At 54.4% G+C, this 26,980-nt stretch overlaps 1 protein-coding gene and 1 pseudogene across 1 annotated transcript; one reads left to right on the plus strand and one right to left on the minus strand.

Moving 5' to 3' along the window:
• The window catches only part of LOC136298057 (zinc finger protein 850-like), a 47,545-nt pseudogene that overhangs the window by 11,319 nt on the left and 9,246 nt on the right, over positions 1 to 26,980 (plus strand).
• LOC136298029 (zinc finger protein 135-like) lies at positions 17,063 to 18,477 on the minus strand. The gene is made up of 2 exons (XM_066198467.1): positions 18,336 to 18,477; positions 17,063 to 18,153 (listed from the first exon to the last, which is right to left on the minus strand). The coding sequence occupies exons 1-2, from the start codon at positions 18,475 to 18,477 to the stop codon at positions 17,063 to 17,065; spliced, it is 1,233 nt and encodes a 410-aa protein (XP_066054564.1).

The raw sequence follows: 26,980 nt of genomic DNA on the forward strand, positions 1-26,980 counted from the left end.
GGAAAAGGGAGGGGTAATGACTGAGGCAGGTTTGTCTTGGATGCTATCCAAGTTTTCTGCTTCTTGTACTGCCAGTTTTTTCGCAGCTTCTTCAGTTATTGAGAAGATGTTACATTAATGTTCAATCTGAGCATACCACTTTCTTACTGAGGCCATCTGGGCCATCCCGTCAGGTGGGGGGGTCCCAGTAGTGACTGACTTAATAACTTGGAAAGGGCCTCTCCAGACAATTGATTGTTGTCGTGAAATCTTCTCCACTTCTAAGAGAGCTAAGCTAACCACAAACAAGCCTTTTCCCCAGGTAGTATACCTCTTTTCAGCATCCTTAAAACCATGGGAGCAAAAACCAACAGGCCTTGTGGCACCCTCAGGGCCCCGTTGCCATTTGTGTACAGACAACCCCGAGCTGGCAAATTCCCATTCCACCTGGAAAGGATCTGTAGGATGAATAGGGCCAAGGGCCTGGTAGGCAGTTGCTTCAAAAATCAGTAATCGAATTGCTTCTTCTTGAGAAGCAGTCCATTCCCATTTTACCCCTTTTCTCAGTAAGTTATAAAGAGGTCTGGTGATTATGGAAAAATCTGGGATGTGTTTTCTCCAAATCACTAATAATCCCAAGGCATGCTGTAGATCTTTCCTGGACTCAGGCACTTTAATTTGATCTAAGGACGTTAGGGTGTCAGATGGGATACATGTCATACCTCCTTTCCACCAGATACCCTGAAATTTTACTTCTTGAGAAGGTTTTTGTAATTTTTCTGAGGGGATCTGCAAACCAAGGCTTTCTAAGTGGGAAATTATTTTCTGTTGAACACCCCCCACTTGCTGTGTCTTATTGTTTAAAACCTGTGTTGGGGAATGCTGTGGCTTGTTGCCCAACGCTTGTGGAAGAGGAGGTGCGCTGGGTTGTCGGTTGGATGATTCCAACACAATAGGTTTGGGACAGGGCCAATTAGAAATTATTTTAGCCAACTTATCATACGGCGATTTATCCATTACTTCTCGTGGCAGTCCCCTTTTCAGTCCTAGCGACCACAGTTGCTGCTGGTTAGAAATTTGTTTTCCCTTTTCTGGTTTTTCATTAGGAGAAACAATGTGCCTGACTCCTCTGGGTTTTTCTGGTTTGTCCTCTGAGTACTTCACTGGTCCATATTTTCTGCTGTAACTTATTAACTCCTCTGCTACCTCACTCCATGTCCAAAGTTTATAACTGCTGTTAGATTGTGTGCTAGGAGTTGTAAAAGGTGAGGAGTCAGTGGAGTCAGTGGAACCAGTTTGATCTCTTGTATGTCCAAGAAATCCTTCAAGTCTATCTACCGAAGAGATAGATGCTATTGTTTTTTGAAGAAGAATTGCTGTTGGTTTAAGAGACTCTGGCAAACCTCAAATTAGGGGGGTCATAATCTCAGGTTTGACAGGCTGTTGCATTGGTGACTCATAGCCAGAGATTAATTTCCATTCATGTATCATTTGCAAGCATGCAGCTTTGTGTATGTTTTCTAGGAGTTGGTTTGAGGTGCCGACTATTGCTAGAGGGTCACTTCTTTCAAGGGGGTTTAGTCCCCCTGCCCAGTAAGCTGCACACTGTGTCAGGGACCATGGAGCATGTGTGTTTCCTGTTTTTAAGAAAACTCCAGGTCCCCAATAGCCACTTGCTTCTTGTTCACTTAATTTAATTTGGTCACTCCCAGTGAGTGGGACTCTAAAAACATACTCCGTCTCTGATTCACTAGGGAGGCAGGAGTATTCTTTCTTTAATTTAGCTAATTCAGTGGCTGTGTATGGTATTTGGTGGTTATGTGGGGATCATGATCCTCTTCATTTATATAATTATATTCTGTTTTGATGAGAGGTCTCAAGTTGGAGCACCAGTGTTCCCCACAATTTTGCATGTGTTCTAATTCTTTCTGAGGGTATATTTGTTTAATGTTGTATGTCTCCTTTCCTTCTATTTCTGTGGGTGTATCTGCAGATTTTAAGATTTTACTTTGCCCTTCTGCAAGGGAAATCTGCAGCAAATAATTCTGATTTCTTTCCTGTTCTAATTGTGTTTGCAAAGCTTCTACCAAATTTAATAGGGATTCTATTACTGCTTTTACTTACCCATTTAAAATGGGTTTCTATGGCTGCCAAGAGACAGACCCCCAAAACTGAGCAAAGAATGGTTTTATTTCTGCCGAGTTTATATCTAGCATCATGTTGCAAAGAATATATTCTATCTACAATGTTTTCAAAATTAAACCAATTATTCTGTGCCCATCCTTCTCTGTCTGGAGAAGGTCTAGCACCATGTTTCGCTAGCAAAGCATAAAATGCATCCTTATCTTTTTCAGTCATTTTGTGAAGGGACCAAAACCAGTTCCTCCCAGTTACTTTCAGCATGATTCCAGTTGCTCACAGCCACTCCAGTCAATCCCAGTATGAGTCCAGTCTTCCTCAGTGTGATCCCAGTCTCACTTAGCATGGACGTCGCTGCTCCCAACTGTAATCACAGTTTGATCCCAGTTGTCCCTAGAATATGCCCAGTCCATGTAGGATGGTCCCAGTCTTTCCCAGCATGCCCCTAGTGTGGTTCCATTCCCCCCAATATGGTTACAGACACTCCCAGTATATCCCAGTTATCCCAGTCAGGTTCTGGTTACCTCAGAATGATCCCAGTCTTTCCCAGTTACTCCCAGTTGCCTCCAGCATGATCCCAATTTCTGGCAGTTGCCCAAAGTGTGGTCCCATTTGCTCCCAGTATTTTTCCAGTTGCCCCAGTTGTGGTCTCGTTCCCCTCAGCATGGTTCCAGTGCCTTCCAGTTGATGCCAGTTGCTCCCAAGATGTCCACATTTTCCTCCCAGTGGCTCCCAATAACCCCCAGTCATGGTCCAATCACACCTGCTGTAATCCCAGTGGCTCCCAAGATGATCCCAGTTGCACCCAGTCACCTCCAGTTTGGTTCCAGTCACCCCAGTAACTTCTAGATATTGCCAGTATGATTCCAGTCATGCCCAGAATGACTCCCTGTCATTCCCAGTGTGGGCCCAGTTGGTCTTTGTAACATCCAGTATACTTCCAGTCATGGCCAGCACCTTTCCAGTCATTCCCAGTCTGAGTCCAGTAGGATACCAGTCACTCTTAGATACTTCCACTACTATTCCAGTCACTCCCAGTATGATTCCAGCCAGTTCCAGTAGCATCCCAGTATAACTCCAGCATGGGCACAGCTGCTACCATCATCATCCAGCCTGGTTCCAGTTGCTCCCATTTACCCTCAGTGTGGTTTCAGTCTCTCCCAGTGTATCCCAGTTGCTCCCAGCATGTTCCCAGTTACTTCCAGTTTTACTCAACTGCCTCCAGCTTGAGCCCAGATGCTCACAACCACTCTCAGTCACCCTCAGTGCAACCCCAGTTGCCCCAAATAAGATCCAGTATGATCCCAGTCTCCCCCAGCAGAACCCAGCCTCTCCCACTGTGATCCCAGTAGGATCCCACTTACCCCCAGCATGGTTCCAGTTGCTCCCTCCTCACCCCAGTGTGGTCCCAGTTGCTCCTAGTATTGTCCCAGTCAGTTCCCATATAATCCCAGTCCTTCCCAGCATGGTCCCAGTCATGTGCAACTGCCCCCAGTGCAGACCCAGTCACTCTCACTGGCTCCCAGTTCTTCCCAGCATAGTTCAAGCTATTCCCAGTGTGGTTTCAGTCCCCCCATTATGGTCACAGACATTCCCAGTATAGCCCAGTTGCCCTCAGAATGCTTGTAGTCATTCCAAGTAGCTCCCAGGTGCCCCAGCAAGGTGCCACTTACCCAGTACAGACTGGTCCCTCCCAGTGATGCCACTCCTGGGATCCTCCACCCCTCTCTGTGTTCCCCCATCCTGGATCTCCCGAGAGGAGCCCCAAGGGCTGGAAGTCCCCAGCAAGGCCCAGTGTGGATGTGCAGCCCCCAGTTTTCCCAGTTTCCCTCTCCTTTTCCCCGGGCCGGGGTCCCCCCACCCCCAGTGGGTGGGAGCAGCCAAGAGCCCCGCGCTGCCCATCCCGACCTGTCCCGGCTCCATCCCCGCTCCTCCCGCAGGCTGCCAGGGCTTCGGGAACAGGGCACTCAGGATGGGCCTGCTCCTGGGGAAGGAGGAGGGCTGGGAGAGGAGGGATGGAGAAGGAGAGCGAGAAGGGATGGAAGTAGGAGAAGGAGGTGGCGTTAGGGAGGAGGAGGGATGGAAGAGGAGGGACAGGTGGAAGAGGAAGAGGAAGAGGAGGGACAAAGGAGGATCAATGAAAGGAAGAAGAACCACGAGGTCGAGCACTCCCTGAATTTGCACCCCCCCACCCATGGGATCATCACCCCCCATCCCACAGGTGATGGGGGAGGGGGAGCTGGGCCCAGATATCCTGGGGGGTCCCTGAGTTGGGGTTTTTTTGTGGGGGGATGTTTACAGAATGAAGAACTGCAAGGCTGAGTGGAAAATGCCCCTTGTGGGGACATTGGGGGGTCCCAGTGGCAGCTGCTGGCAGAGGCAGCCTGGAGGAGCAGAGCCCTGTGTCCCCCAGGAGCCCAAAGTGGGGAGCCCAGAGAGGGGGGAGCGCCGCCATTGGCGGGACCCTCAACAGCCTGGAGAGGGGCAGGGGGGACTCCTTGGAGCCCCTGCACCCCAAAGCAGAGAATAAGGGGAGAAGGGACCCCAGGGCCCCAAAACTACCAATTTTCCTAAGTGGGAAGATGGAAGAAGGGGGGAACTCTTCAGATTCCTGGGACTCCCAGCAGCTGAGACATGGGGGAACCCCCGAACACCAAAGGGGTGAGAGCAGAGACAGGGAACTCCTGGGAGGCATTTTCAGGGCTGAATCTTGGTGTTTGAGAGGTTTTTCTGGACCCTAGATGCCCAATGACCTCTAGAGATGGACTTGGGCAGGGCAACCCTCAAACTCAATGTACTCATCCCTTGTTTTCACCGCAAAGCAGGATTTCTCATTCCAAAACCTTGGCTGGATGGAGAAGAACACTGCAAAGAAGAGGAAGATTCCCTGGGACAGCCAGGCAGGTGAAGAGGAAGTCAGTGCCCCTTTCCCCCTCTCTCCTGCTCCATCTCCCAGCCCAGCATGGCCCCGGCTGCAGGACAACCCTGCTGCCAACACTGTCCTGCTGGGGATGAACTGAAGGGATCTCCTTCCCCTTCTCTCTGGCATGGAGGCAAATCCCATTCTCTCCTTGTCCTTCCTCCCCCAGACAAGGAGCTGAGGATGGAGATCAGGGAGGACAAATTCCCAAGGAAGAACCTTGTGGGAGAGGCTGTTCTGAGTGGCTCCGCAGTGCAGGAGTCCAAAGGGGAAGAAAATCCCCGAAGATCCCACAGGAGGAGGGGCTCCAAACCCATCCCAGGGTGCTCCAATGAGGAAAGACCCACCCTGTGCAAGGGAGGTGGCCGGAGCTTCAGCCAGGGCTCTGAGCTGGTGGTCCATGGGGAACTTCATGATGGGGAGAAGCCCCACAAGTGCTTGGAGTGTCGGAAGAGCTTCAGCCGGAGGTCCTGCCTGATCCGTCACCAGATGATCCACACTGGGGAAAGGCCCTACGAGTGTCCTGAGTTTGGGAAGAGGTTTCAGACCAGCTTCCATCTCCTCAGGCACCAGCGGATTCACAGAGAGGAGAGGCCCTTCTGCTGCCCCGACTGCAGGAAAGGCTTCAAGCACAACTCCACCCTCGTCACCCACCGGCGCATCCACACTGGGGAGAGGCCCCACGAGTGTGGGGAATGTGGGATGAGCTTCACCCAGAGATCCACCCTGATCCGCCACCAGAGGATCCACACTAGGGAACGGCCCTATGAGTGTGAGCAATGTGGGAAGAGCTTCGGCTGGCGCTCCAGCCTGATCCACCACCAGAACATCCACGCTGAGGAAAGGCCATACGAGTGTGGGGAATGCGAGAAGGGCTTCAATCAGAGGTCCCAGCTGATCGTCCACCAAATGATCCACACTGGGGAGAGGCCCTATGAGTGTTCCCACTGTGGGAAGAGGTTTCAGACCAGCTCCCATTACCTCGAGCACCAGCAGATTCACAGAGAGGAGAGGCCCTTCTGCTGCCCTGACTGCAGGAAGGGCTTCAAGCGCAACTCGCATCTCATCATCCACTGGCGCATCCACACTGGGGAGAGGCCCTACGAGTGTCCCCAATGTGAGAAGAGCTTCACCCAGAGCTCTCACTTGACCCAACACCAATGGAGGCATCGGTAAGGGAAGCTCTGCGAGTGCCCCAACTGCGGAAAGAGCTTCATGCCCTGCTCCAACTTAATACCCCATCATGCTGGGCAGAGCCCTGGTGATCCACATTCCCTTTGATCCAGCTTGGGAAGACACCTCAGTGGTGGTCTCCATGTCTTTCTGGATCCCCATAGGCACCTGGATGAACACAGGGCCAGGAACGTCCATCAGGAGTTGGATTGAAATAGAACATTCATTTGGAAGAAGTGATCTGTTTACTTTACACTCCAAAGAATCTCATCTGCTCTGTCCAGTTATTTCTTCTGTTGCCATCAAACAGTGCTGCATGATCTTGGAGGTATTTTCCAACCTAAATAATTTCCATCTTCATCCCATCAAAACAACCCAAAATGGTGTGAGAATAAAGCAATTAAAGAAAGAGATCTAAAGCTGCACCATTTACTGGATTTGGGGTGAATTTTGGGTTGGTTCCATGGAATATTCAGGAGGACTTGGGTGTTCTGGGGCTGTCAAGGCGAGGAAGGCGTGTCCACAGTCTCATAGCTGTGTGGGCAGAACGTGTCCACCTGAGCCCATCGGTTCTCCAGGAATTCTGGTTGTCTCTCCCAGTCCCTGGCCTGGGTCTCCCCATCCAGGGTGTCCTCCCCAAAGTGCCCAAATTGCTGCTGAAGTGCCCGAACTGCTCCTGGCTCTGGATGTTCCTGCCCACCAACCTCTCCTGGTCAGTGCCATGGGGGGCTGGGAAGGGGTTTTCGGGACTCCTGGGGGGACTGAGAGAGGCTTTTGTGGTTCTTGGGGGCATTTACATTGCTGGGAGGGGCTTTGGGGGCCTTCTGGGTTTGTTGTGGGAGAGTTTTGGGGTTGTGGCAGGGCCGTGTGGCTTGGAGAAAATTTGAATGGGTCTTGGAGTAGATGTGAAAAGAGGGTTATGGTTTTTGGTGACATTTATGCTGCAGGGAGTGGTTGGGGATGTCCTGGGCAGGAGCTGTGGGATGGTTTGAGGGGTCTGGGAGTGGCTGTGGGGCTGGGAAGGGGTTTTGGGGCAGTTGTGACTCCCCTAGACCCACAAAGCTCACACCAGACTCTGCCCCAAAGATGCTGCTGGGGTTTTGGGGTGTCCATGTTGGATTTCATCCTCCTGGTGCTGCAGGAGAAGGTGAGGGGGAATCCTCAGGGCCCGTGTGTGTCCCCCCAGAGCGTGTGTGACCCCCCATGCCGGTGTCACCCCCTTTTCCCTCCCCACAGGGCTCCTGCCCCAGCTCCTGCTGCCCCCGGGGGGAATTTGGGGAGGGGGCAGAGGGGGTGCGCAGCCCCCGCCAGGGGATGACCCTGGCCCAGCCCCTTTGTTTAGCACCAAGCTGGGCTTGGGGCTGCAGGGGGAAGAGGTCCAGGGGAAGCAGATCCTGCAGGTGGGACAGGGCTTGGGCTCAGGGCAAGGTCCTGCCCTGCGCACCTGGCTCAGGTGTGACCCTGCCCCGGGAAGGGAGTGGGACATTCCCATCTCCATGGATCAGGGCTGGGAGCAGCACTTGGAGCACGGACATGGAAATACTGGGAGCGACTGGGACCACACTGAGGGCTACTGGGAGCCACTGGGAGCAACTGGGAATGACTGATGCATGCTGGAAGTAACTGGGATAGACTGGGAGTGAGTGAGATCATGCTGGGCACAACTGGAACAATACTGGGGACTCTGCGGTGAGTGGGAAGGAGCATGCTGGGGGCAACTGGGATATACTGGGAGTGTCTGGAACGATTCTGGAGGGGCCAACACAGGGAACAACTGGGACCATATTGGGGGCAGCTGGGGGAAACAGGGTGTTACTGTGTCTGTACTGGGGGCCACTAGGATCATACTGGCAGTGACTGTGAGTATACTAGGGGAAACTGGTTGCAACTGTGATCATACTGCGTGGAACTGGAATGACAGTAATGGGGGACTGGGATCACACTGGGAGTGACCAGGAGCAGGCTAAGGGCAGTTTGGACCATGTTGAGGGCAACTGGGATATACTGGGATAAAATGGAACTGCATTGAGTGTGACTCCAAGTGGCTATGGGGAACTGGAATCATACTGGAAGCAACTAGGAGGATGTGGGAGTGACTGGGAGCATGCTGGGGGCAACTGGGATGTACTGAGAGAGACTGGGAGTCCCTGGGACTGTACTGGGAGTGACTGGAACCATGGCAGTGGCCTGGGCTGGGTGCTGTGGGACCTTAGGGTGCACAGGGAGCACTGTGACCCTGCGGGGTCTGCTGGAACCAAGGGGACACTGTGACACTCTGGGCCCGCCCTGCCCGTGGTGTGTTCCAGGAGCCCTGGGGTGCCCAGGGCAGCAGAGCAGAGCCCCTGGCTCAGGGCCTCTGTTTCCTCAGAGCTGGAAACAAAGAAAGATGGAAGCGGCCCCTTAAAGAAACCCTCAAGTTTCATGCAGTGGCTTTCATTTATTCCCTGCAAGTTTTCCATTGGAACTCCGTCCCTCTGGAAGGGACACACACAAACCAAAGCCCCTCCTGACACCCTCTCTGGCCCTCTGGGCACGGGGCAGCTGCTCTCAGCTGGCAGCAGGGCTCCCTGCACTCCCACAAGCTCCACTCCTGGGGAACTGGCACCACGCAGGAGCAGCCCCAGATCCCACAGCCCAGCAACGCTGTCCCTGACCAAAAACACCCACCCAACCTGACAGATCCAGCCATGCCCAGGAGGATGCTGGAGCCTTTGACCTCCCTGGGGATGACCTGGCTGGAATGAAGGAAATACAGGGCCTGCAGGCTCTGATAGAGGACAAAGAAAGATGAGGGTCAAAATGAAAGACCTGAATTCATCCCACAAAGAAAGGAAATGGCTCCAAGAGATTTCCTGTCTTGGGGAATGGTGAGTATAACAGAACATGGTGTGGCCAAGAGGAAGAGCTGCTGCTCCAACCCCATTAGAGCAACATCTTTCTAAGTGAAGGCAGATTAGGGTATTTTGTTCTTATCACCTGTTTACCAGGGCCAGGGTGTCCATGGCATGGGAAGCACCAGAGAGATCCCTCACCACCCAACTGACAGCTGCCATCTCTCCTTCAGCCACAACATCCTCTAAAGTGCCTCTGTCCATGTATTCCATAAGCAGCCAAAGTTCCTCAAGGACAAGGTAGCTCAAAGAAGAAAAGAGTGGCCTGGAGATCAATGTGCACAGCTAAATCACCTCATGGAAAAGACTCCAGCTGAGTCTTGTTCCCAGGTTACTTGTAAAAGAAAACAGAATCAAATGGAGAAAGACATTCCTTCAAGGCCAAACAGTCCTTGGAATCTGCACAGTCTGAATGGGAAAGGCACATCCCTGAAAAAGGAGATGTCTTAGATGGCAAGCAAGGGAGAAAGGCAGTTTAGCACCAGCAGAGATGAATCTGGCAGCAGGACACAGCCCATCAGCTGGGTCACCATCCTAACTCATCAGTGCCACCAGGAGCTCCAGGAACAAGGCAAGGCAACTTTGACAGTTCTCCATGGGAGGGAGTGAGGGGCAGGCAAGGCAAGGCAAGGCATGGCCAGGGAGGGGAAGGCAAGGCAAGGGAAGGGGAGGCAGGGCAAGGAAAGGTCAGCGAGGGGCAGGCAGGGCCAGACAGAGAAGTCAAGGCAAGGGAGGAGTAGGCAAGGCAAGGCAAGGCAGGTGTGTACAGGACACGACAAGGCAGGGTTATGCCAGGCCAGGCAAGGGAGAGGAAGGCAAGGCCAGGCCTGGTGTGGGCAGAGCAGGCAAGGAGAGGAAGGGGGAGGCAAGACAAGGAAGTCAGTGGGGGCACAGAAAGGGAGGGTCTGCAAGGGAAGAGAAGTGAGAGGTAGGCAAGGCAAGGCAAGGCAGGGGAGTGGAGGGGAAGGCAAGACAAGGGATGGGTCTGCAAATCGAGGTAAGGTAGAGGAAGGCAGTGAAAGGCAAGGCTGATATTGGGACCCCTCTGGGTTTGGCTCCTCCAGAGCACACAGTAGGTCAGACCCTGGGCTGAGGGAAGGGGTCCCATGTGAACCCAGCACAGGCATTGCTCTTTGAAGAGGGCGTTCTGCAGGGAGAAAGTAGAAGAAGAGACTTTCCTGTCTCCAGAGATTCCCCCTCCTCCTTCAGCAGCCATACCCCAATCAATCAGTGCCAGAGTTCATATGATCACTTCCATGCCAGGGAGCACATGGCACTCAAAACTGAACCCTGCCAGAGCCTAGCCCTGCCTGCCCATTTGGAGGCTGTGGGGGAATGGAATTTCAGCAGGAGTTGACCTGTAATGATACTTTGCCACTTGTGGGTTTCTCACAGCTTTAGAAATTGTGTGAAATCTCTGTCCTTGCACCTGCTCACCCTTCAAATGCACACAGGTGCCTGGGGCCAATTCAGGTTCCCTGCAGTGGTGGCTGCTTCCCTTTGAAACAGGAGCTGTTGCCCTTTCTGGTGTGCTTAACTACTTCTAACTATTTGAAACTGGGTGAGTAAAGAAAATGACCATGGGGGAAGGGACCAGAACACTGGAAAAGAATGAAACACATCTGCATTTCAAATGAAACATATTTCATTATTTATTTACCTTATCATGTACATGTTATGTTTACCTTAAAAATGTTTTGGAGAGAAAAACACATTTCCTATTTTTATGTCTTCCAATTTTCATAAGGAAATCTGGCTGGCTTTGTTTTGTTCTGTTACTGCAGGCTTCAGACCCATTCCTTGCAGTCTAATTGAAGAGGAGTTTCACGGCATAGAATAGAAGAATCTACCTCCGAGAATGAAGGGTAACAGTTTAAAATTAATCTTATTTGGCTTGTGACTTGTGGTCCTTATAAAAACCCTTTCCAAGGACAGCGTTTTCAAGCTGGAAGATGAAGCACAGTGAGTTTCTCTGGATAATGCTGGAGCCTCATCTCACCAGATGCAGAAACGGGCCAGAATCCAGCATTTTGTGTGTGAATTTGGGGCCCTGGACTCGCCCCAAAGGAGAGACAGGATGTTTCCTGCAATGTCTGCATGGAGTAGACAGAACAGATGGGGAAGTGTTTTCAGGGCTCCTGGGAGGGAATCTTGGGGTTCCTGTCAGCAGGATCCTTTTGTAGCTTCAGGCTGGGGTGGGCAGCACTTCCATCGGCAGCTTCCATGTGCTGCTCCAGCAGCTGGTGCTGGGGACCCTGAGGGAAGAGGCCCCAGGAGGGATGGAAATGCTGCATGAACAGCACCAGCCAGGGCCAGGAATGAGCTTTGCCTTCCTGGCTGGTGCAATGAGGCTCCTTTCGTGCAAGAGGAGGCAAAGATAAAGTCAAGTTCAACAGTCCAAGGAAAAATGTAGAAAATTGGAAGCCTCTCAAAATGTCACACACATTCATCTGTTGGCTCTTCAGTGTCAGTCCTTGTGAAAAGCCTTTCCAGTTTTCCTTTGGATTCCAGGGTCCACAGCTGGGCATCAGAGTTCAACTGATTTGTATTTTCCAGGCCTTTAAACAGAACTCTGAATTGGGCAGCTCTTGTAATTTTGTCTGCTCTCCTGGCCTTGAAAAAGGTTCTGTGCTCCTGTGAGCCACATCTGGAGGGGTGGTTGGCAACCATGGAATCCTCTGGGAAAGCACCTGATTGACTTCAGGGCCTGGCTGGAGTGCTCAGCCTGAGGAAAGAACTGTTCCAGATGCCTCTGTCCATGTCCAGCTCCTCATAGCTGAGTCCCTGAACACACAGGGTGGTTTATAGGGATTGATTTTCCCCTCCTGTTCACTTGGAGGTGATTTTGTGATCCTTTAGAGAAACATCTGACCAGCCCCTGCCCCCATTCCATTTTATTCTCTCCCCCTTGGCATTGGCCTGCTGGGTTTGACATGGAAATTGGTAGTGTCTCCTGTTCTTCCCTCCAACCCCCAACTGTAACTTGTATTAAAAACTGCAAATGGCCTCATTTATCTGGTAGGGAAAATGTGAGCTGGAGAAAGTTAATAGGATTTGTTTTCATGAACCATGTGCTAGTGAAGAAAAATGAGGTTTGTCATTTTGGTGTGGTGCTGGGTGTTGGGATTTGGGAGTTTATTTCTTGTTACTGTTATTGTTATTATTATTAGTAGTATTACTTTTCATTGGTAAGACTTTTGAATCTTAGACATTATTAACAGTGGCTGGATGTCACTCTCTGGGAAAATTCCCTTGCTTTTCCCACTGGGATTAAACTGTACAGTCGGCTCCTAGTTGCCAGTGGATTCTAAAGATGGGAAATCCTGTTAGTGGTGGGTTTGGTGTGGTTTGGAGCTGGGGAAGGGTCTCATCCCCTCCCGGAGGTGCCCCAAGCCCGCTCTGCTGCCACGTCTGCACTCGCGGCCCCTCACGGCTGCCCTGCCCTGGGGACACGGTGGGACCCCGCTGCTGCCGGGGCTGAGGCTCCTCACGGCCCCTCAAACCCCTCCTGGCTACACAGAACCTCTCATGGCCCCTCACAGCCCTTCATGCGTCTTCATTCCCCTTCACATCCCCTCACGGCCCCTCACGGCCCCAGCCATGGGGCTCCTCCCGAAGGAGAAGGAGTTGGGCCCTGCTTGTTCTCCTTTCATTTCAGTCCCTTCCCAGCCATGAGGAAAGAAAGGCTGAAATGGAGCCTTTGCCCAGCGGTTCCCTCTGGGTTAATTGCAGCCGAAGCTCCGTGCTGGCGCTGGCCCGAGCACCACCATCCCCGCAGCCCCGCCGGCCTTTGCTGTCCCCCCGTGTCCATTCCCTGTCCCCGAGGCCCGCCCGGCTCTGGCAGCAGCAGGAGCCGCAGCGCAGCGGGCGCCGGCCCGGCCCGGCCGGGGCTCCCGGGCAGGAGCAGCAGCAGCGCCGGCCCCTTCCCACCTGCTCCTGCCTCACCTTCCAAGGCCTTTGTCCAGATCAGTTCTGGACTAGAGCAATAATCACCTACCAACAGCCCTGATTCCTCAGGGCCCGCCTGTGCTGCCCTGACCCAGCCTCCAGAGAAAGAAAGGATCGGGTTGCAACGCTGTTTTCAGCACCGTTTTACTCACCCTGAGGTGACGGCAGGAGGCTGCTCTTGCCTTTGCCTTGGCAATTGGAGATCGCGGCTGCTGCTGCACCCCTCTGGCTGCCGACTGAATTTCATCAGGACAACTGCAATTGCCTTTTTTCCGTCATTACTACCCACTGTACTTTTGTGACAGTGAACTCAGTATTTTTGTTGCAGGCACTATGCTAAGAAGAGATTGAAATGCTCCCAAGTTCCTGGGCACAAAGTTGAGGACAATTAAAACCACACAGGCCTCATTTACAGCACTCAAACACAGCCCTGCTGCTGGTGCTGCTGAAACAGAATCAACTGACAGAAGCCATCACAGAAATTCCCTCTGCATTGTCAAATAAAATGAAAAAATTCCACCAGGAGAAAGAAGTGAAAGCAGAACTTCTCAATTCACTTCATCACTTCCTCTGAGCAGCAGCAGAAAGTGGAGATGACCAGAGGTATTTCCAGCTCTGCTGATCCCAGCTGGAGCCCAGCCTGCTGCCCAGGGCCAGCAGGAACCTGAGCCCAGCCCGGGGAGCTCCCGCAGTGTCGGGAGCTCAGCGCACGCGGGGCCAGGCCCAGAGCCCCGGGCATGGCCGCCCATTGCGGGGCAGCGGCACAGGCGGAATGTCCTGGGCCCAAACCTCCTGCTCCTGCCACACAGCGCCCATCCTTCTCCCCCTGCTCCTCCTCTCCCAGCACGGCACAAATTCCAGCTTGGAGGAGGCTTCCCAAGACAGGGCTCTGGCTCCTGTTTCAGCCTGAGTGTCCCTGCAGAGGAACAGGGCATCATCAAGGCAGTTCCACAAGCTCAGGCTTCTCATTTCATGAGACATCTGGGATCAAAATGGCCTTTCACTGAAAGACAACAGCAGATGGAATGGATTAGAAATTATTAGATTAAATGACCCTTCTTCATGACAAACTTGACCAAGTCATTCCCTGCATTTCTTCTTTTCAGATTCTTTTATTCATCTCCTCGGAGAGGTTGAGCTTGTTCTGGTGCTTATCATGTACTGACTGTGCTCTTGATTTATATCCGTGCATGAGATGTAGAATCATCTAAACTGAACAAAGAAACAAACTCTCTCTGTCAGTCCATTTTCATGTTCTAGATCAGTTTCCAAGTGTCCATGGGGATGTTGGAATGATTATCACACAACTCTCCACTCCTAGCTGCGGCCTCTGGAGATTCTTTCTCTGCATTCAGCCAGGCTTGGATTCTCTAACAATTCCTGGTACCCTGTCATGTTTTCTTAGGGTAGAACAATAACAATGAAAACTTTAAAAATGGCACAACTCCCCAGTCCAAAAGGAAAAGAAAGAACAAGTTATAAAGTTCTCCAAACATTTTTCCTGCTTTGCTGCAAGAGTCATGCTGCACACACGCTGTGGAAAGCCAAGAGAAGCTGCAGTTAGTGGCACATCTTGTGACAGAAGCTCGACCTCATTCTCCAGGAGAGGTCCTTGAAAAAAGCAGCATGACTGTGGAGAAGATTCCCGGAAAACTGAAACAGCTTTCCAGAAGTGAAATGAAAATGGAAAGAAACAAACAAAGATGTTTTTCTTTATTTGTTTCTATGCTCCCCTTTTCTATCTTGCGCTACATCTTCATCCCATTCATTCCAAATGAATTTCACCTCTATAACTGATGACTTAAGAAGTTTTAGACACTAAAATACAATGAGAAACACACAGTTTGCCTTCCCCTGTTTTTCTTGGAAAGCAATGCTGGAGACATAAGTGCAAGGCTTGTGTTGTGCATGAATCCTACAGGCAGGGAATGTGCCCTGACAGTGTGTGACCCTCAGCAGGGACAATGCACAGCAGCGTTGCTGTGCTCAGGTTCCATGGAACCATCCCAGGAGCAGCTGCTGAGGTCAGGAGCCACGGCAGCCACCAGCCTACTCCAAAGGCCCTTGGCAGGGTGGGCTTCTGGCCTGGCTCTGTGTGCCAGGAGCTGGCAGCGCTGGGTGCAGGGAGCCCAGGCAGGGCACAGAAATGCTGGGCTGAGAAATGCTGGGGGGACAGCGAGATGGGCGTGTGCAGCCGGCCAGGGCACAGCAGCAGCACGCACAGGGGGCACAGCCTGCAGGACACATGGCCAAGGGCTGGGCAGGGCTGGCAGGGCCACAGGCACCCAGCCCTTTCCCCCCTAGGCTCTGCCAGCACCTCTGGAGGCCCCACAGAAGGAACTTCCCTTTCAGGGCCTGCACTTTGCTCCTCCATGGCCCCTCCCTGAGGAGGCTGGCCGGGCTTGCAGGTTGATGCCATTTGTCCTTGCTGCCCCTGCCATCCCACTGCCCCACAACCAGCCCCGAGCCAGCCGGGAGGGACAAGCCCTGCTGTGCCAGGCCTGGGCTTTCTGCTGGCTTTCTGCTCCCTCCAGCCAAGCCAGGCCTTGCTCAGCATTGCAGTTCCTGCTGCTGTGCCCCAAGCTGGCTCGGCTGCTGTTGGAAAGGGACTTGAGGTACCTCGATCCCCTCGGGCGGCGCATGGGAGAAAACAACAAACTTCTCAGGAAGGTGGAGAACAAACTTTTAGTTGAAAGCTTAGGAGAATGAGGTACTTGAGAAATTTTAAAGCAACATGGAATTATAGCAAATCATTTCACAAAGCACTGACTGAGCAAACTCTAACATGTCCAAGTTCTCCAGATGTTGAGAAGAAGAAGTCAGGAGAAGTGAGAGGGAGATCCACAGTTGCCCTTGGATCCAGCGCCATCTCAGCTGCTGGGAGCTCTGGGGCTGTGGGACGTGTCAGTGTCACAGCCGTGTCACAGCCTCACCTGCTCTGGTCCCTCTCACAGGTGGGGGTTTTGGGGTGCCAGGGGCTTGGCAGCCACTTTGGGGCTGGACCAGAGGCTGCCGTGGCTGGGGCTGGGGCAGTGACCGCCCCACCTATGCAGAACTTGTCCTGGCCCCCAAACACAACCTGGAGGTGTCTGGGGCCATTCATCATTTCTCTGCTCTCCAGTACCGAAGCAACAGACTCTGGCTGCAGCTCTGAGCTGTGCCCAAGGCAACCACCCCTGGCAATGGGGTTGCATAGAGCTGCTCTCAGGAAACCCCCCAACAGTGAGGGAGTGCTCCAAAACCACCTCAGAAATGTGGGACACCCCAAAATCCCTTCATGAACGTGGAATATCCAAAAACTGACTCATAAATGGGTTCCTCCTCTCTCCATCATTCCCAACCTTTGACTTCTTCATCCCAGACTTCACCACATCTTCCCAATCCCCACCCAAACTCATCCCACCCCTCCTGGACACCAAGACCCCCTTCTCAACCTCTGTTTCCCCTATCCCACCCCTCGCAATCCCCATCCCACCCATTCTGTCTCACCCAATGCCCATCTTACCTCACCTGCTTTGCATCCCACTTTGCCCATTCCCCTGCCAACCCCATTCCACCCTGAGGGGCTGTGGAATGAAGTAATTTTGAGGTGGGGTTAAGTAGTTTTCATGGCATTGAGTGCTTTTGAGATGACAGCTCAAACCTTCTTGTCTCTTTGAGCACCAAGATGTGGGGAAAACTACACCAAATACCCCCAAACCCCCTATATCCTCCCAAGTATCTCCCTGAATCCCAGCTTCCCTCGAAATACTAGTAAAAAGTGAGGCTTTAGATGCCTTTGAGGTGTTTATTGATTTTTACTCAAATTTTGTCTCATTTTAAGGGATGAAAATTAATCAAAAGAGTATTCGGGACCACCAAACAAAAAGACCACCAGCCCAGTGTCTTTCCAATGCTGATCACTGGGAATGTGGGTCACCAGGGCTCTCCCAACATGGGCCCACCAATGGGGGATGAAGTTGGAGCAGGGCAGGAAGCTCTTCTCGCTGTTGGGGCACTCACAGAGCTTCCCTTACTGGTGCCTCTGTTGGTGTTGGGCCAAGTGAGAGCTCTGGGTGAAGCTCTTCCCACACTGGGGAAACTCGTAGGGCCATTCCCTGGTGTGGATCCTCTGGTGGCAGCTCAGGCTGAATCTCTGGCTGAAGCTCATCCCACATTCCCCACACTCATAGGGCCTCTCCCTGGTGTGGATGCGTCGGTGCCTGCTAAGGGTGGAGTTGTGTTTGAAGCCCTTCCTGCAGTCAGGGCAGCAGAAGGGCCTCTCCTCTCTGTGAATCCGCTGGTGCTCGAGGTAATGGGAGCTGGTCTGAAACCTCTTCCCACACTGGGAACACTCATAGGGCCTCTCCCCAGTGTGGATCATTTGGTGGACGATCAGCTGGGACCTCTGATTGAAGCCCTTCTCGCATTCCCCACACTCGTATGGCCTTTCCTCAGCGTGGATGTTCTGGTGGTGGATCAGGCTGGAGCGCCAGCCGAAGCTCTTCCCACATTGCTCACACTCATAGGGCCGTTCCCTAGTGTGGATCCTCTGGTGGCGGATCAGGGTGGATCTCTGGGTGAAGCTCATCCCACATTCCCCACACTCGTGGGGCCTCTCCCCAGTGTGGATGCGCCGGTGGGTGACGAGGGTGGAGTTGCGCTTGAAGCCTTTCCTGCAGTCGGGGCAGCAGAAGGGCCTCTCCTCTCTGTGAATCCGCTGGTGCTTGAGAAGATGGAAGCTGGTCTGAAACCTCTTCCCACACTCGGAACACTCGTAGGGCCTTTCCCCAGTGTGGCTCATATGGTGACGGATGAGGTGGGACCTCTGGCTGAAGCTCTTCCCACACTCCAAGCACTTGTGGGACTTCTCCCCATCATGAAGCTGCTCATGGACCACAAGCGCAGCGCCCTGGCTGAAGCTCTGTCCATCTTCTCTGCACAGGGTGGATCTTTCCTCCTCAGGGCACCCTGGGGTGGGTTTGGAGCCTCTCTCCCTGCGGGATCTCTGGGGCTTTTCCTCCCCGCTGGATTCCTGTGCCACTGAGAAGCTCAAAACAGCCTCTTCCACAAGGTTCTGCCATGGGGATTTGTCCTCCCTGATCTCCATCCTCAGCTCCTTGTCTGGGGGAGGAAGGACAAGGAGAGAATGGGATTTGCCTTCGTATCAAAGGGAAGGGGGAGATCCTGTCAGTTCATTCCCGGCAGGACGGCATTGGCAACGCGATTGTCCTGCAGCCGGGGCCAGGCTGGGCTGGGAGATGGAGCAGGAGGCAGGGTGAAAGGGGCACTGACTTCCTCCTCACCTGCCTGGCTGTCCAGGGGCGTCTTCTCTTCCTCGCAGCCACCTCCTCCACCTGGCCAAGGTTTTGGAATTGGAAGTCCTGCTTTGCGGTGAAAACAAGGGATGAGTACATTGAGTTTGAAGGTCTCCCTGCCCCAGTCCATCTCTAGATGTCACCAGGCATCTGGGGTCCAGAAAACCCTCCCTAAAACCAAGATTCAGCCCTGAAAATGCCTCCCAGGAGTTCCCTGTCTCTGCTGTTTCCACTTTAGTGTTTGGGGGTTCCCCCCTGTCCCAGCTGCTGAGGGTCACACTTGTTTTGGGGGTCCCTGCCTTGTCCAGGCTGCTGGGAGTCCCAGAAATATGAGTTCTCCCCCTACTCCATCTCCCTACTAAAGAAAATTGGTAGTTTTGGGGCCCTGGGGTCCCTTCTCCCCTTATTCTCTGCTTTGGGGTGCAGGGGCTCCAAGGAGTCCCCCCTGCCCCTCTCCAGGCTGTTGAGGGTCCCGCCAATGGCGGCGCTCCCCCCTCTCTGGGCTCCCCACTTTGGGCTCCTGGGGGACACAGGGCTCTGCTCCTCCAGGCTGCCTCTGCCAGCAGCTGCCACTGGGACCCCCCAATGTCCCCACAAGGGGCATTTTCCACTCAGCTTTGGAGTTCTTCATTCTCTAAACATCCCCCCCCAAAAAACCCCAACCCAGGGACCCCCAAGGATATCTGGGCCCAGCTCCCCCTCCCCGGTCACCTGTGGGATGGGGGGTGATGATCCCATGGGTGGGGGGGTGCAAATTCAGGGAGTGCTCGACCTCATGGTTCCTTCTCATTTTTTTGATCCTCCTTTGTCCCTCCTTTTCCTCTACCTCCCGCCCCTCCCCTTCCATCCCTCATCCTCCTCCTCCCTAACCCCACCTCCTCCTGCTTCCATGCCTTCCCACTCCCGTTCTCCATCCCTCCTCTCCCAGCCCTCCTCCTCCCCCAGGAGCAGGCACACCCTGGGTGCCCCATTCCCAAAGCCCTGGCAGCCTGCGGGAGGAGCGGGGATGGAGCCAGGACAGGTCAGAACACAAGTGTAGGGGAGTGGGGGGATCCTAGAAATGGCATCACTGGGACTCACTGGGCTGTACTGGGATCATACTGGGATTATACTGGGATCATACTGGGAGTGAGGAGCCTCCAGCGGGCAACTGAGACCATGTTGGGGGCAAATGGGAAATACTGGGAGTGAGTGGGATAACTCTGAGGGTGACTAGAAGCAGCTGTGAGAAACTGGGATCATGCTAGGGGAAACTGGGAGGAATTTGGATTGACTGGTTGCATGCTGGGGGTGCATGCTACAAGTAACTGGTATTATACTGGGGTGAACTGGGAGTGCTGGCATGTAACTAGGATCATACTGGAGATTACTGGCCTCATACTGGTGTTGGAAGCCCACACTTTTGGCTACTGGGAGCAACGGAGAGAAATTGGGATCATGCTGCAAGCAAACTGGAGGAATTGGGACAGACTGGATGCATGCTGGAAGCAACTGGGATATACTGGGCATCACCGAGATCATACTGGGATAACAAGAACCTTACTGGGATCACTGGGAGGGACTGGGATCATCTATGGAGTGACTGGGACCACACTGGGAGGAACAGGGAGTGACTGGAACCATGCTGGGGGCAACTGGGATCCTACTGGGATCATAGTGGGAGAGGCTAGGCCCATGCTGGGGGAGACTGGGATCACACAGGATCATACTGGCAGCAACTGGGACTGCACTTAGGGTGAGTGGGAGTGGCTGTGAGCAGCTGGGATCAGGCTGGAAGCAACTCACTGCAACTGGGTGTGCCTGGGAACATGCTGGGAGCAACTGGGATACACTGGGTGATAATGGGAGCAGCTGTGCCCATGCTGGGGTCATATTGGGATCCTACTGGAACTAGACTGGGATCATACTGGAAAGGTGCTGGCTGTGACTGGAGCCATGCTGGAGGTGACTGGGAGCAACTGGGCCCACACTGGGAGTGACAGGGAGTCACTCTGGGCATGACTGGAATCATACTGGGAGTGACTGGGGTCATACTGGGGGTGACTGGAAGGAAACTGGAGGTGACTGGGTGCAGCTGGGATCATCCTGGGAGCCACTGGGATTACAGCAGGTGTGAATGAATCTTGACTGGGGGCCGTGTTGGGAGAAAAATTTAGACACATTGGGAGCAGCTGGGATCAACTAGAAGGTACTGGAACCATGCTGAGGGGACTGTGACCACAACTGGGGAAACTGGGATCATACTGAGAACAACTGGGACCACACTTGGGGCAACACTTTGGGAAACTGACAGAAACTGGGATCATGCTGGAGGCAAGTAGGGGTAACTGGGAAAGACTGTAATCATTCTGAAGTAACCAGAATGTTACTGGGGCAGCTAGGATATACTGGGAGTGTCTGTAACCCTACTGGGGGGAATGAAGCTACACTGGGAGCAACTGGGATCATACTGGGAGGAACTGGGAACAACTGGAACTATTCTGGCAGCAACTGGCATCATACTGGGATCACAGTTAGAGCAGCTTGATCCATGCTGGGTGAGACTGTGATCACAGTCAGGATGACTGGACTCATACTGGGATTGACTGGGAGTGGTTGTGGGCAATTGGAATCATGCTGAAAGCAACTGGGAGAACTGGGAGTGACTGGGAGCATGCTGAGGGTGACCAGGATATACTGGGAGAGACTGGGAGCCATGAGGATCATACTGGATGCTACTGGGGTCATGCTGGAATTGACAGGGAGCAACTGGGCTGACACTGGGGGCCACTGGCATCATACTGGGACTGACTGGGACTGACTGGGATTAGACTGTAAGTGATTGGGATCATACTGGGAGTGGCTACAATCATACTGGGATTACAGTGGGTGTGACTGGACCCTCAGCGGGGGTTACTTGGGGGCTACCAGGCCCATGCTGAGAGTCAACTGCACACACACTGGGAGAAACTGGAAGCAAGTTGGATGCATGCTGGTGAAAACTGGGATGTACTGGCAGTGACTGGGATAAAACTGGGAGCAACTGAACCATGCTGAGGGAACTGGGAATTCCTGGCAATGACTACAAGGGCAACTGGGATATACTGGGAGTGTCTGAGACCATGCAGGTGGTGACTGGGACCACACTGGGAGCCACTGGGAATGTGCTGGGGGGAACTGGACCATGCTGGGGGCAATGGGGGCAAGTGTGAGTGACTGGGGCCTTGCTGAGAAAGACTGGCATCATACCGGGAGAGACTGAGACTGTACTAGGGGCAACTGGGAGAACTGGGAACACAGCAGATGAAAGTAGGAGGAACTGGGAGCAACTAGGAGCCTGCTGGGGGAAAACTGTATCATTATGGGGAATAATAGGGAGTGACTGGACTCGTACTGGGATCCTACAGGGAGTGAGGGGAAGTGACCAGGATCATACTGGGACTGACTGGGCTCATCCTGGGAGTGTCCACGAAACTGGAACCACACGGGGGGGACAACTGAGCTCATCCTGGGAGCAGCCACAGCCGGCACCGGGAGCCCCGAACCCCTTTCCCGGCCATCCCGCCCCTCCAGCCCCAGCACCCCCCAACGGGGTCCCGGCAATCCCAGGGGTCTCCCCCTCTCGGGGTCCCCGCTTTGGGCTCCTGGGGCTCTCCTGTCTCTGGGGCCCCGCTCAGGGGGTCCCCAAAGCCCGGATCTCTGCCGGGCTCCCCAAACACGGTGTCCCCCGGTCCCCACGTGGCCCCGGCAGAGCTCGGAGGGCCCGGCCCGGGAAGCCCAACCCCCACCGCGGGTGACCCGCATTCCCCCACCCCTGGCTGGGGCTCTGCCAACACTGGGACCCCCCAAAAACACTTTCCGGCGACCCCCCCGGCATATTTGGGGTGAGTTCCCCCTCCCTGGGCACCTGCGGGATGGGGCTGATGGTCCCGGGGGGCTGCGGGTTTGGGGAGCGCTGGAGCTGCCCGGTCCCTCCTCTGCTCTTCTTCCTCCCACTTCCTGCAGCCGCTCCACCTCTTCCTCCCTCCCTCCTCCTCCTCCCCCATTCCCAAACCCCTCGCAGCCCACGGGACAAGCAGGGATGGAGCCAGGAAAGGTCGGAACGCAGAGAGGGGTGAGGGGGAATTCCAGGAGTGGGAGTGACTGGGCTGTACTGGGATCATACTGGGATCATACTGGGATCCTACTGGGAGCACGCAGGAGCAGCGCAATGGCTCCAGCAGTCCATTGGGATCCAGGTTGGATCCCACCACTACGGGGGTTTTTTCCTGCACATTTTAGGGTGTTTTTGAGGCCGCAGCCCCGCAAGCCCCTTTAAAAGGTTGATCATGACCCCTTTAAGTGACATTTTAAAGGGCACCCCCATTCCAAGCCCCTGTGGGGGATGTTTTGCCCCCCAGCTTGGATTTTTGGGATTCTCTCTACCATTGCCGCTTTAAGAGCCGCCGCTGTTGTCGGTTCCCAGGATAACTCCCCTGAAAAGGGCAACACCACACCCATTGGTTCCGGCAGCGGAGCCCTGGGGAGGGTTGGGGGTACCAGGGGGGATTTGGGGATCTCGGGAGGGTTTGGGGGTCCGGGTGATGCCGATGATGGCGATGGGGACCCCGTGCTGGGTGTAAACATTTGTGGGTGGTTCCCGGAGGTGTTTTGTGGATCCCAAGGGGTTTTGGGGTCATGGCGGATTTTTGGAGGCTCCCGAGGGGGGTTCACAGGGGTCCCGAAGGGGGGATTAGGCGATCCCAGGGGGAACCCAAGACTGTTTTGGGGAACCTGCCGGTGCTGGAGATGGGGACCCTGTGCCAGGTATAAACCTTCTCAAGGGGGTCTGAGGGGGGTGTTGGGACGTCCTGTGGGAATTTTGATGTTCTGAGAGGGTTTGGGGGGGATCTGTATGGGGTTTTGCTGTCTTGGAGAGCATTTGGAGGGTCCCAGCGATGTTTTTGGTATTGCAGGGAGGTTGGGAGTTCCCGGGATGTTTTGGGGATCCCTGGGCGATGCCGGTGACAGAGGTGGGACTCCGTGCAGGATCTGAACCTTCTCACTGTGCACGGGCAGTGTCAGCCTGTTCAGGGACATCCTGGGGGCCCGGGGGGTCACCCCAAATCCCCGGGGACCCCAAATGCTCAGGGACCCCCTGAACTCCTCTCAGCACTGGATCTGCTGCAGGCAGGGGGGCACCAGCACTCGGCCCCCACCCCCCACCATCACAGGGGGGCAGGGATGGGGGAGTGGCATGGACAGGTCGGGGGGACCCCCAAAGTCCTGGGGGAGGGGACACAGGGGGACTTCCAGGAATCCCCGTGGGGGGATGAGGGGGGACCCAGGAGGAGTTTGGGGGGGCTGGGTGGGTCATGGGGGGACCCCCAGGAGTCTTGTGGGGGTGGGGAGGGCAAAGAACAGGGCGACCCCCAGGATGGGTTTGGGGGGAAACCGGATTGGAGCTTTGTAAGAGACGGTCTGAAGATCCCTCATCTGCCTCACGACCATCGTCAAGGACAAACACTGAAACCCCTAAAAGGGACTTGAAAATCTCAACACAGGAGTTCTGGCCTGGCTGAGGTGGGATGTTGGCCAAGTGCTGCCTGCAGGTGTGTTCGATGGAAAAACCCAGCACCCATATCGGAACATCAGAACCTGACCAGAAACAATGGGCAAGTCACGGTGAAGTGACTGCGCCTGCTGACCTGTACTGGTTGACCCTGTACCTGCTGACAACCGACTTGTTCTGGGTTCTCTAAATGAACACACTACAATGATTTCCCCCACCTGTTTGGTCAACTGCCTGTCGCTTCGGAGAGGACTATAAAAACCCTGGAGACTCCCGCTCACTTTTGAGATTTCCCCACTGGAGAAGATCGCGTCTATAGGCATCTTCAAAAGCCTCGAGGACTCGACCCTCCATGCTGGTAGCTATAATCCCCTTCCCCTCTTTTCTGTCTTTCTTACTATTCTCTTTTCTCTCCCCACTATTGCATTTGTTGGCACTAAATAAAGGTGCATTTGTGATTAAGTAAACTGAGTTTGTCCCCCGCTGTGTCTTTTGCGCTCTGAGATCCCTAAAACGAACCATCACGAACCCCGCTTGTGTGAGCGGATCGTGACAAGCTTCCATGGCAGTGGGATGGGGATGAGATCTGCCCATGGAATTCCCCATGGGAATGGGATGGCAGTGAGATCCATCTACAGAATTCCCATGGGAACGGGACAGCAGTGGGGTCCGTTATTGGAGGTCACATGGGAATTCCCATGTTCTCAAATTTTGCCCTCCCAAATCCCACATTTCCCAATCTTGCATTCCTATGGGAATTCTTCCCTCCCCCCCTCTGGGCCCCAGTGCCTCCCGCCCATATCTGACACATTTCCAGAGACATTCCAGGCAGGTGTGCCCCAGGGAATTTGTGAATTCCTCAGCCTCCATCTCATGTTCCCGGCGCCTCTTGGTGACCCAGGCAGCGCCTTCGGCCACCACGAATCCCCCGGATCCCTGTGTTGTATGGGGGGGAATGCCGGGAGTGGGAGTGACTGGGCTGTGCTGCGATCATACTGTGATCATACTGGGAGTGAGTAGGGAGCAGCACGATGGCTCCAGCGCTGGGGCTGGGGGCGCTCCTGGTGGGCGAAGGGGAGTGGGACCCCCGGCCCCGGGACCCTGAACCGCCATTCCCGGCACCGGGACCCCTCTGCTCCCTTTATCCTTCACAGCGACCCCCCTGAATCTCCCATTTCTGAATACCAGGACCCCCTGCTCCCCTTTTCCTGGTCATCCCATGGCTCCCAGCCTCCAGACTTCCCCAATGCTTGACCCTGGGATACCCTGGAATGCCTTGGACCCCCATTGCTGCCTTTCCCAGCCCCCAGCCCCACCTTTCTTCAAAACCAGAGATCCCCTGGAACTCCCTTCTGCCTCTCCAAGTCCCTGTCCCCCCATTCCCTGACCCTGAGACCTCCCTGCACCCCCATTCCTGAGAACCGAGGTGCCCTTTTACCCCTTTGCCCGGCACTGAGACCCCCCTGCACCCCCTGATCCGGCACCAACACAACCTTTTCCCAGCCACCCCGCCTCTCCCAGCCTCCAGACCCACCCTTTTCCCTGACCCTGGGCCCCCTGGGCCCCTAGTCCTGCATTTACCAGCCCCCAGCCCCTCCTTTCCTCACACTGAGGAGCCCTGGCACCCCCTTTCCTGGGCACAGGATTCCCTGGACATCCCATCCCACCTCTCCCAGTCCCTGCACCCCCTTTCCTTGACTCTGAGCCCCTGAAGCTCCTTCAGCTGTCCCAGCTCTTCAAGTCCCCCTTTTCCTTGGCCTCTTGAGCCCCCTGGATCCCCAAACTCCCACTTTCAGCCCCCCAGATCCCCCAAATCTCTGTGTCCCCCCAGTTCTCCACTCCCTGCAGTACCTGGAAGTGGCGCTGTCGGAGCCCGGCCTGGGGGCCCCCAGTCCTGGATTGTGGGGATGTGGACGGGACCCTCTGCGAGTGCTGAGACAACGAATGGGGCCAGATGGAGCTGCAGACACCAAGGATGGCAGCGGGAGTTGAGCTGGGATATTGGTACAGCCAGAGCTGGGATATTGGGATAGCCAGAGCTGGGATATTGGGATAGCCAGAGCTGGGATATTGGGATAGCCAGACCCAGGACATTGGGATAATCAGGCCCAGCTCAAGGAGAGAAACTGGCTCGTGGCCAACAGTGACCTGGAGATGGGGCCCGTGCAACCAGAGCGGGGGGAGTGGGGGGAGCCGGGGGCTGGGCTAGGATCTGTGGGAATGGAGGACTCTGAGGGGCTGGGATGGGATCTGTGGGAATGGGGCAGATTTGTGGGGCTGGGATGGGAATCCAGGGAGCTCCAAGGGACTCTGTGGGGCTGGGACATAACTCCATGGGTCTGTTCCCTCCTCATTCCTAGGTCTCCACACGGTGCAGGTGGTTTCCAGCTGTGACCTCCTGTCCAATGGAGCATCCATGGATCCCACAGGTACAGCTATGACAGGTGGGATTTCATCTCCTTCCACCTGGGATCTGGGAGCTTTTCAGTGTCCCACGGTGCCACCTGGATCCCCCAGAGGTGCTGGGAATCCAAAGGGATCATGGTGGAGCAGATGAAGCATTACCTGGTACACATCATTATTGAAGAGCTCCCAAACGACATCAGATATGGTCGGGAGGCGTTGGAGCACAAGGGTGGGTGTGGGAGAAGGGGAATTCCTATAGGAATGTGGGATTCAGAAATGGGGGGACTTGGGAATGCAGGAATTCCCATGGAATTTAATGGCATGACCCCACTCTCATCTCAGTCAGGTGAGAATTCCATGGATGGATCTCCCCCCCAGCCAACTCCCGCAGAAATTCCATGGGGAAATGGTTTGAATCGCTGACCAATGCAATGACAGCAGTGAGATGAGAAGCAATCCCTGCTGGGATTCCATGGGCCATAAATGCCAATCCTTTCCCCAGGCCGGCTCTGTTGTGCCCGTGGCAGCGCCAGGGGAGTGCCCTGTCCCTGCCCTGAGCCCAGCACGAGCCTTTCCTTGGCTGTTCTCTGCCCTGCCCGGGGCAGGAGGGCACTGCCCAAGTGGCTTTGGTGGCCCCGGGCACCCGGCCGGGCTCCAGCCACTGCAGGTGGCTCCTTGGGAATGTTCCAGAGCAAAG

Source organism: Chamaea fasciata, unplaced genomic scaffold (assembly GCF_029207755.1).
Source record: "Chamaea fasciata isolate MVZ Bird 193981 ecotype frontalis unplaced genomic scaffold, bChaFas1.0.hap1 SCAF_16, whole genome shotgun sequence".
NCBI classification, from domain to species: Eukaryota; Metazoa; Chordata; class Aves; order Passeriformes; family Sylviidae; genus Chamaea; species Chamaea fasciata.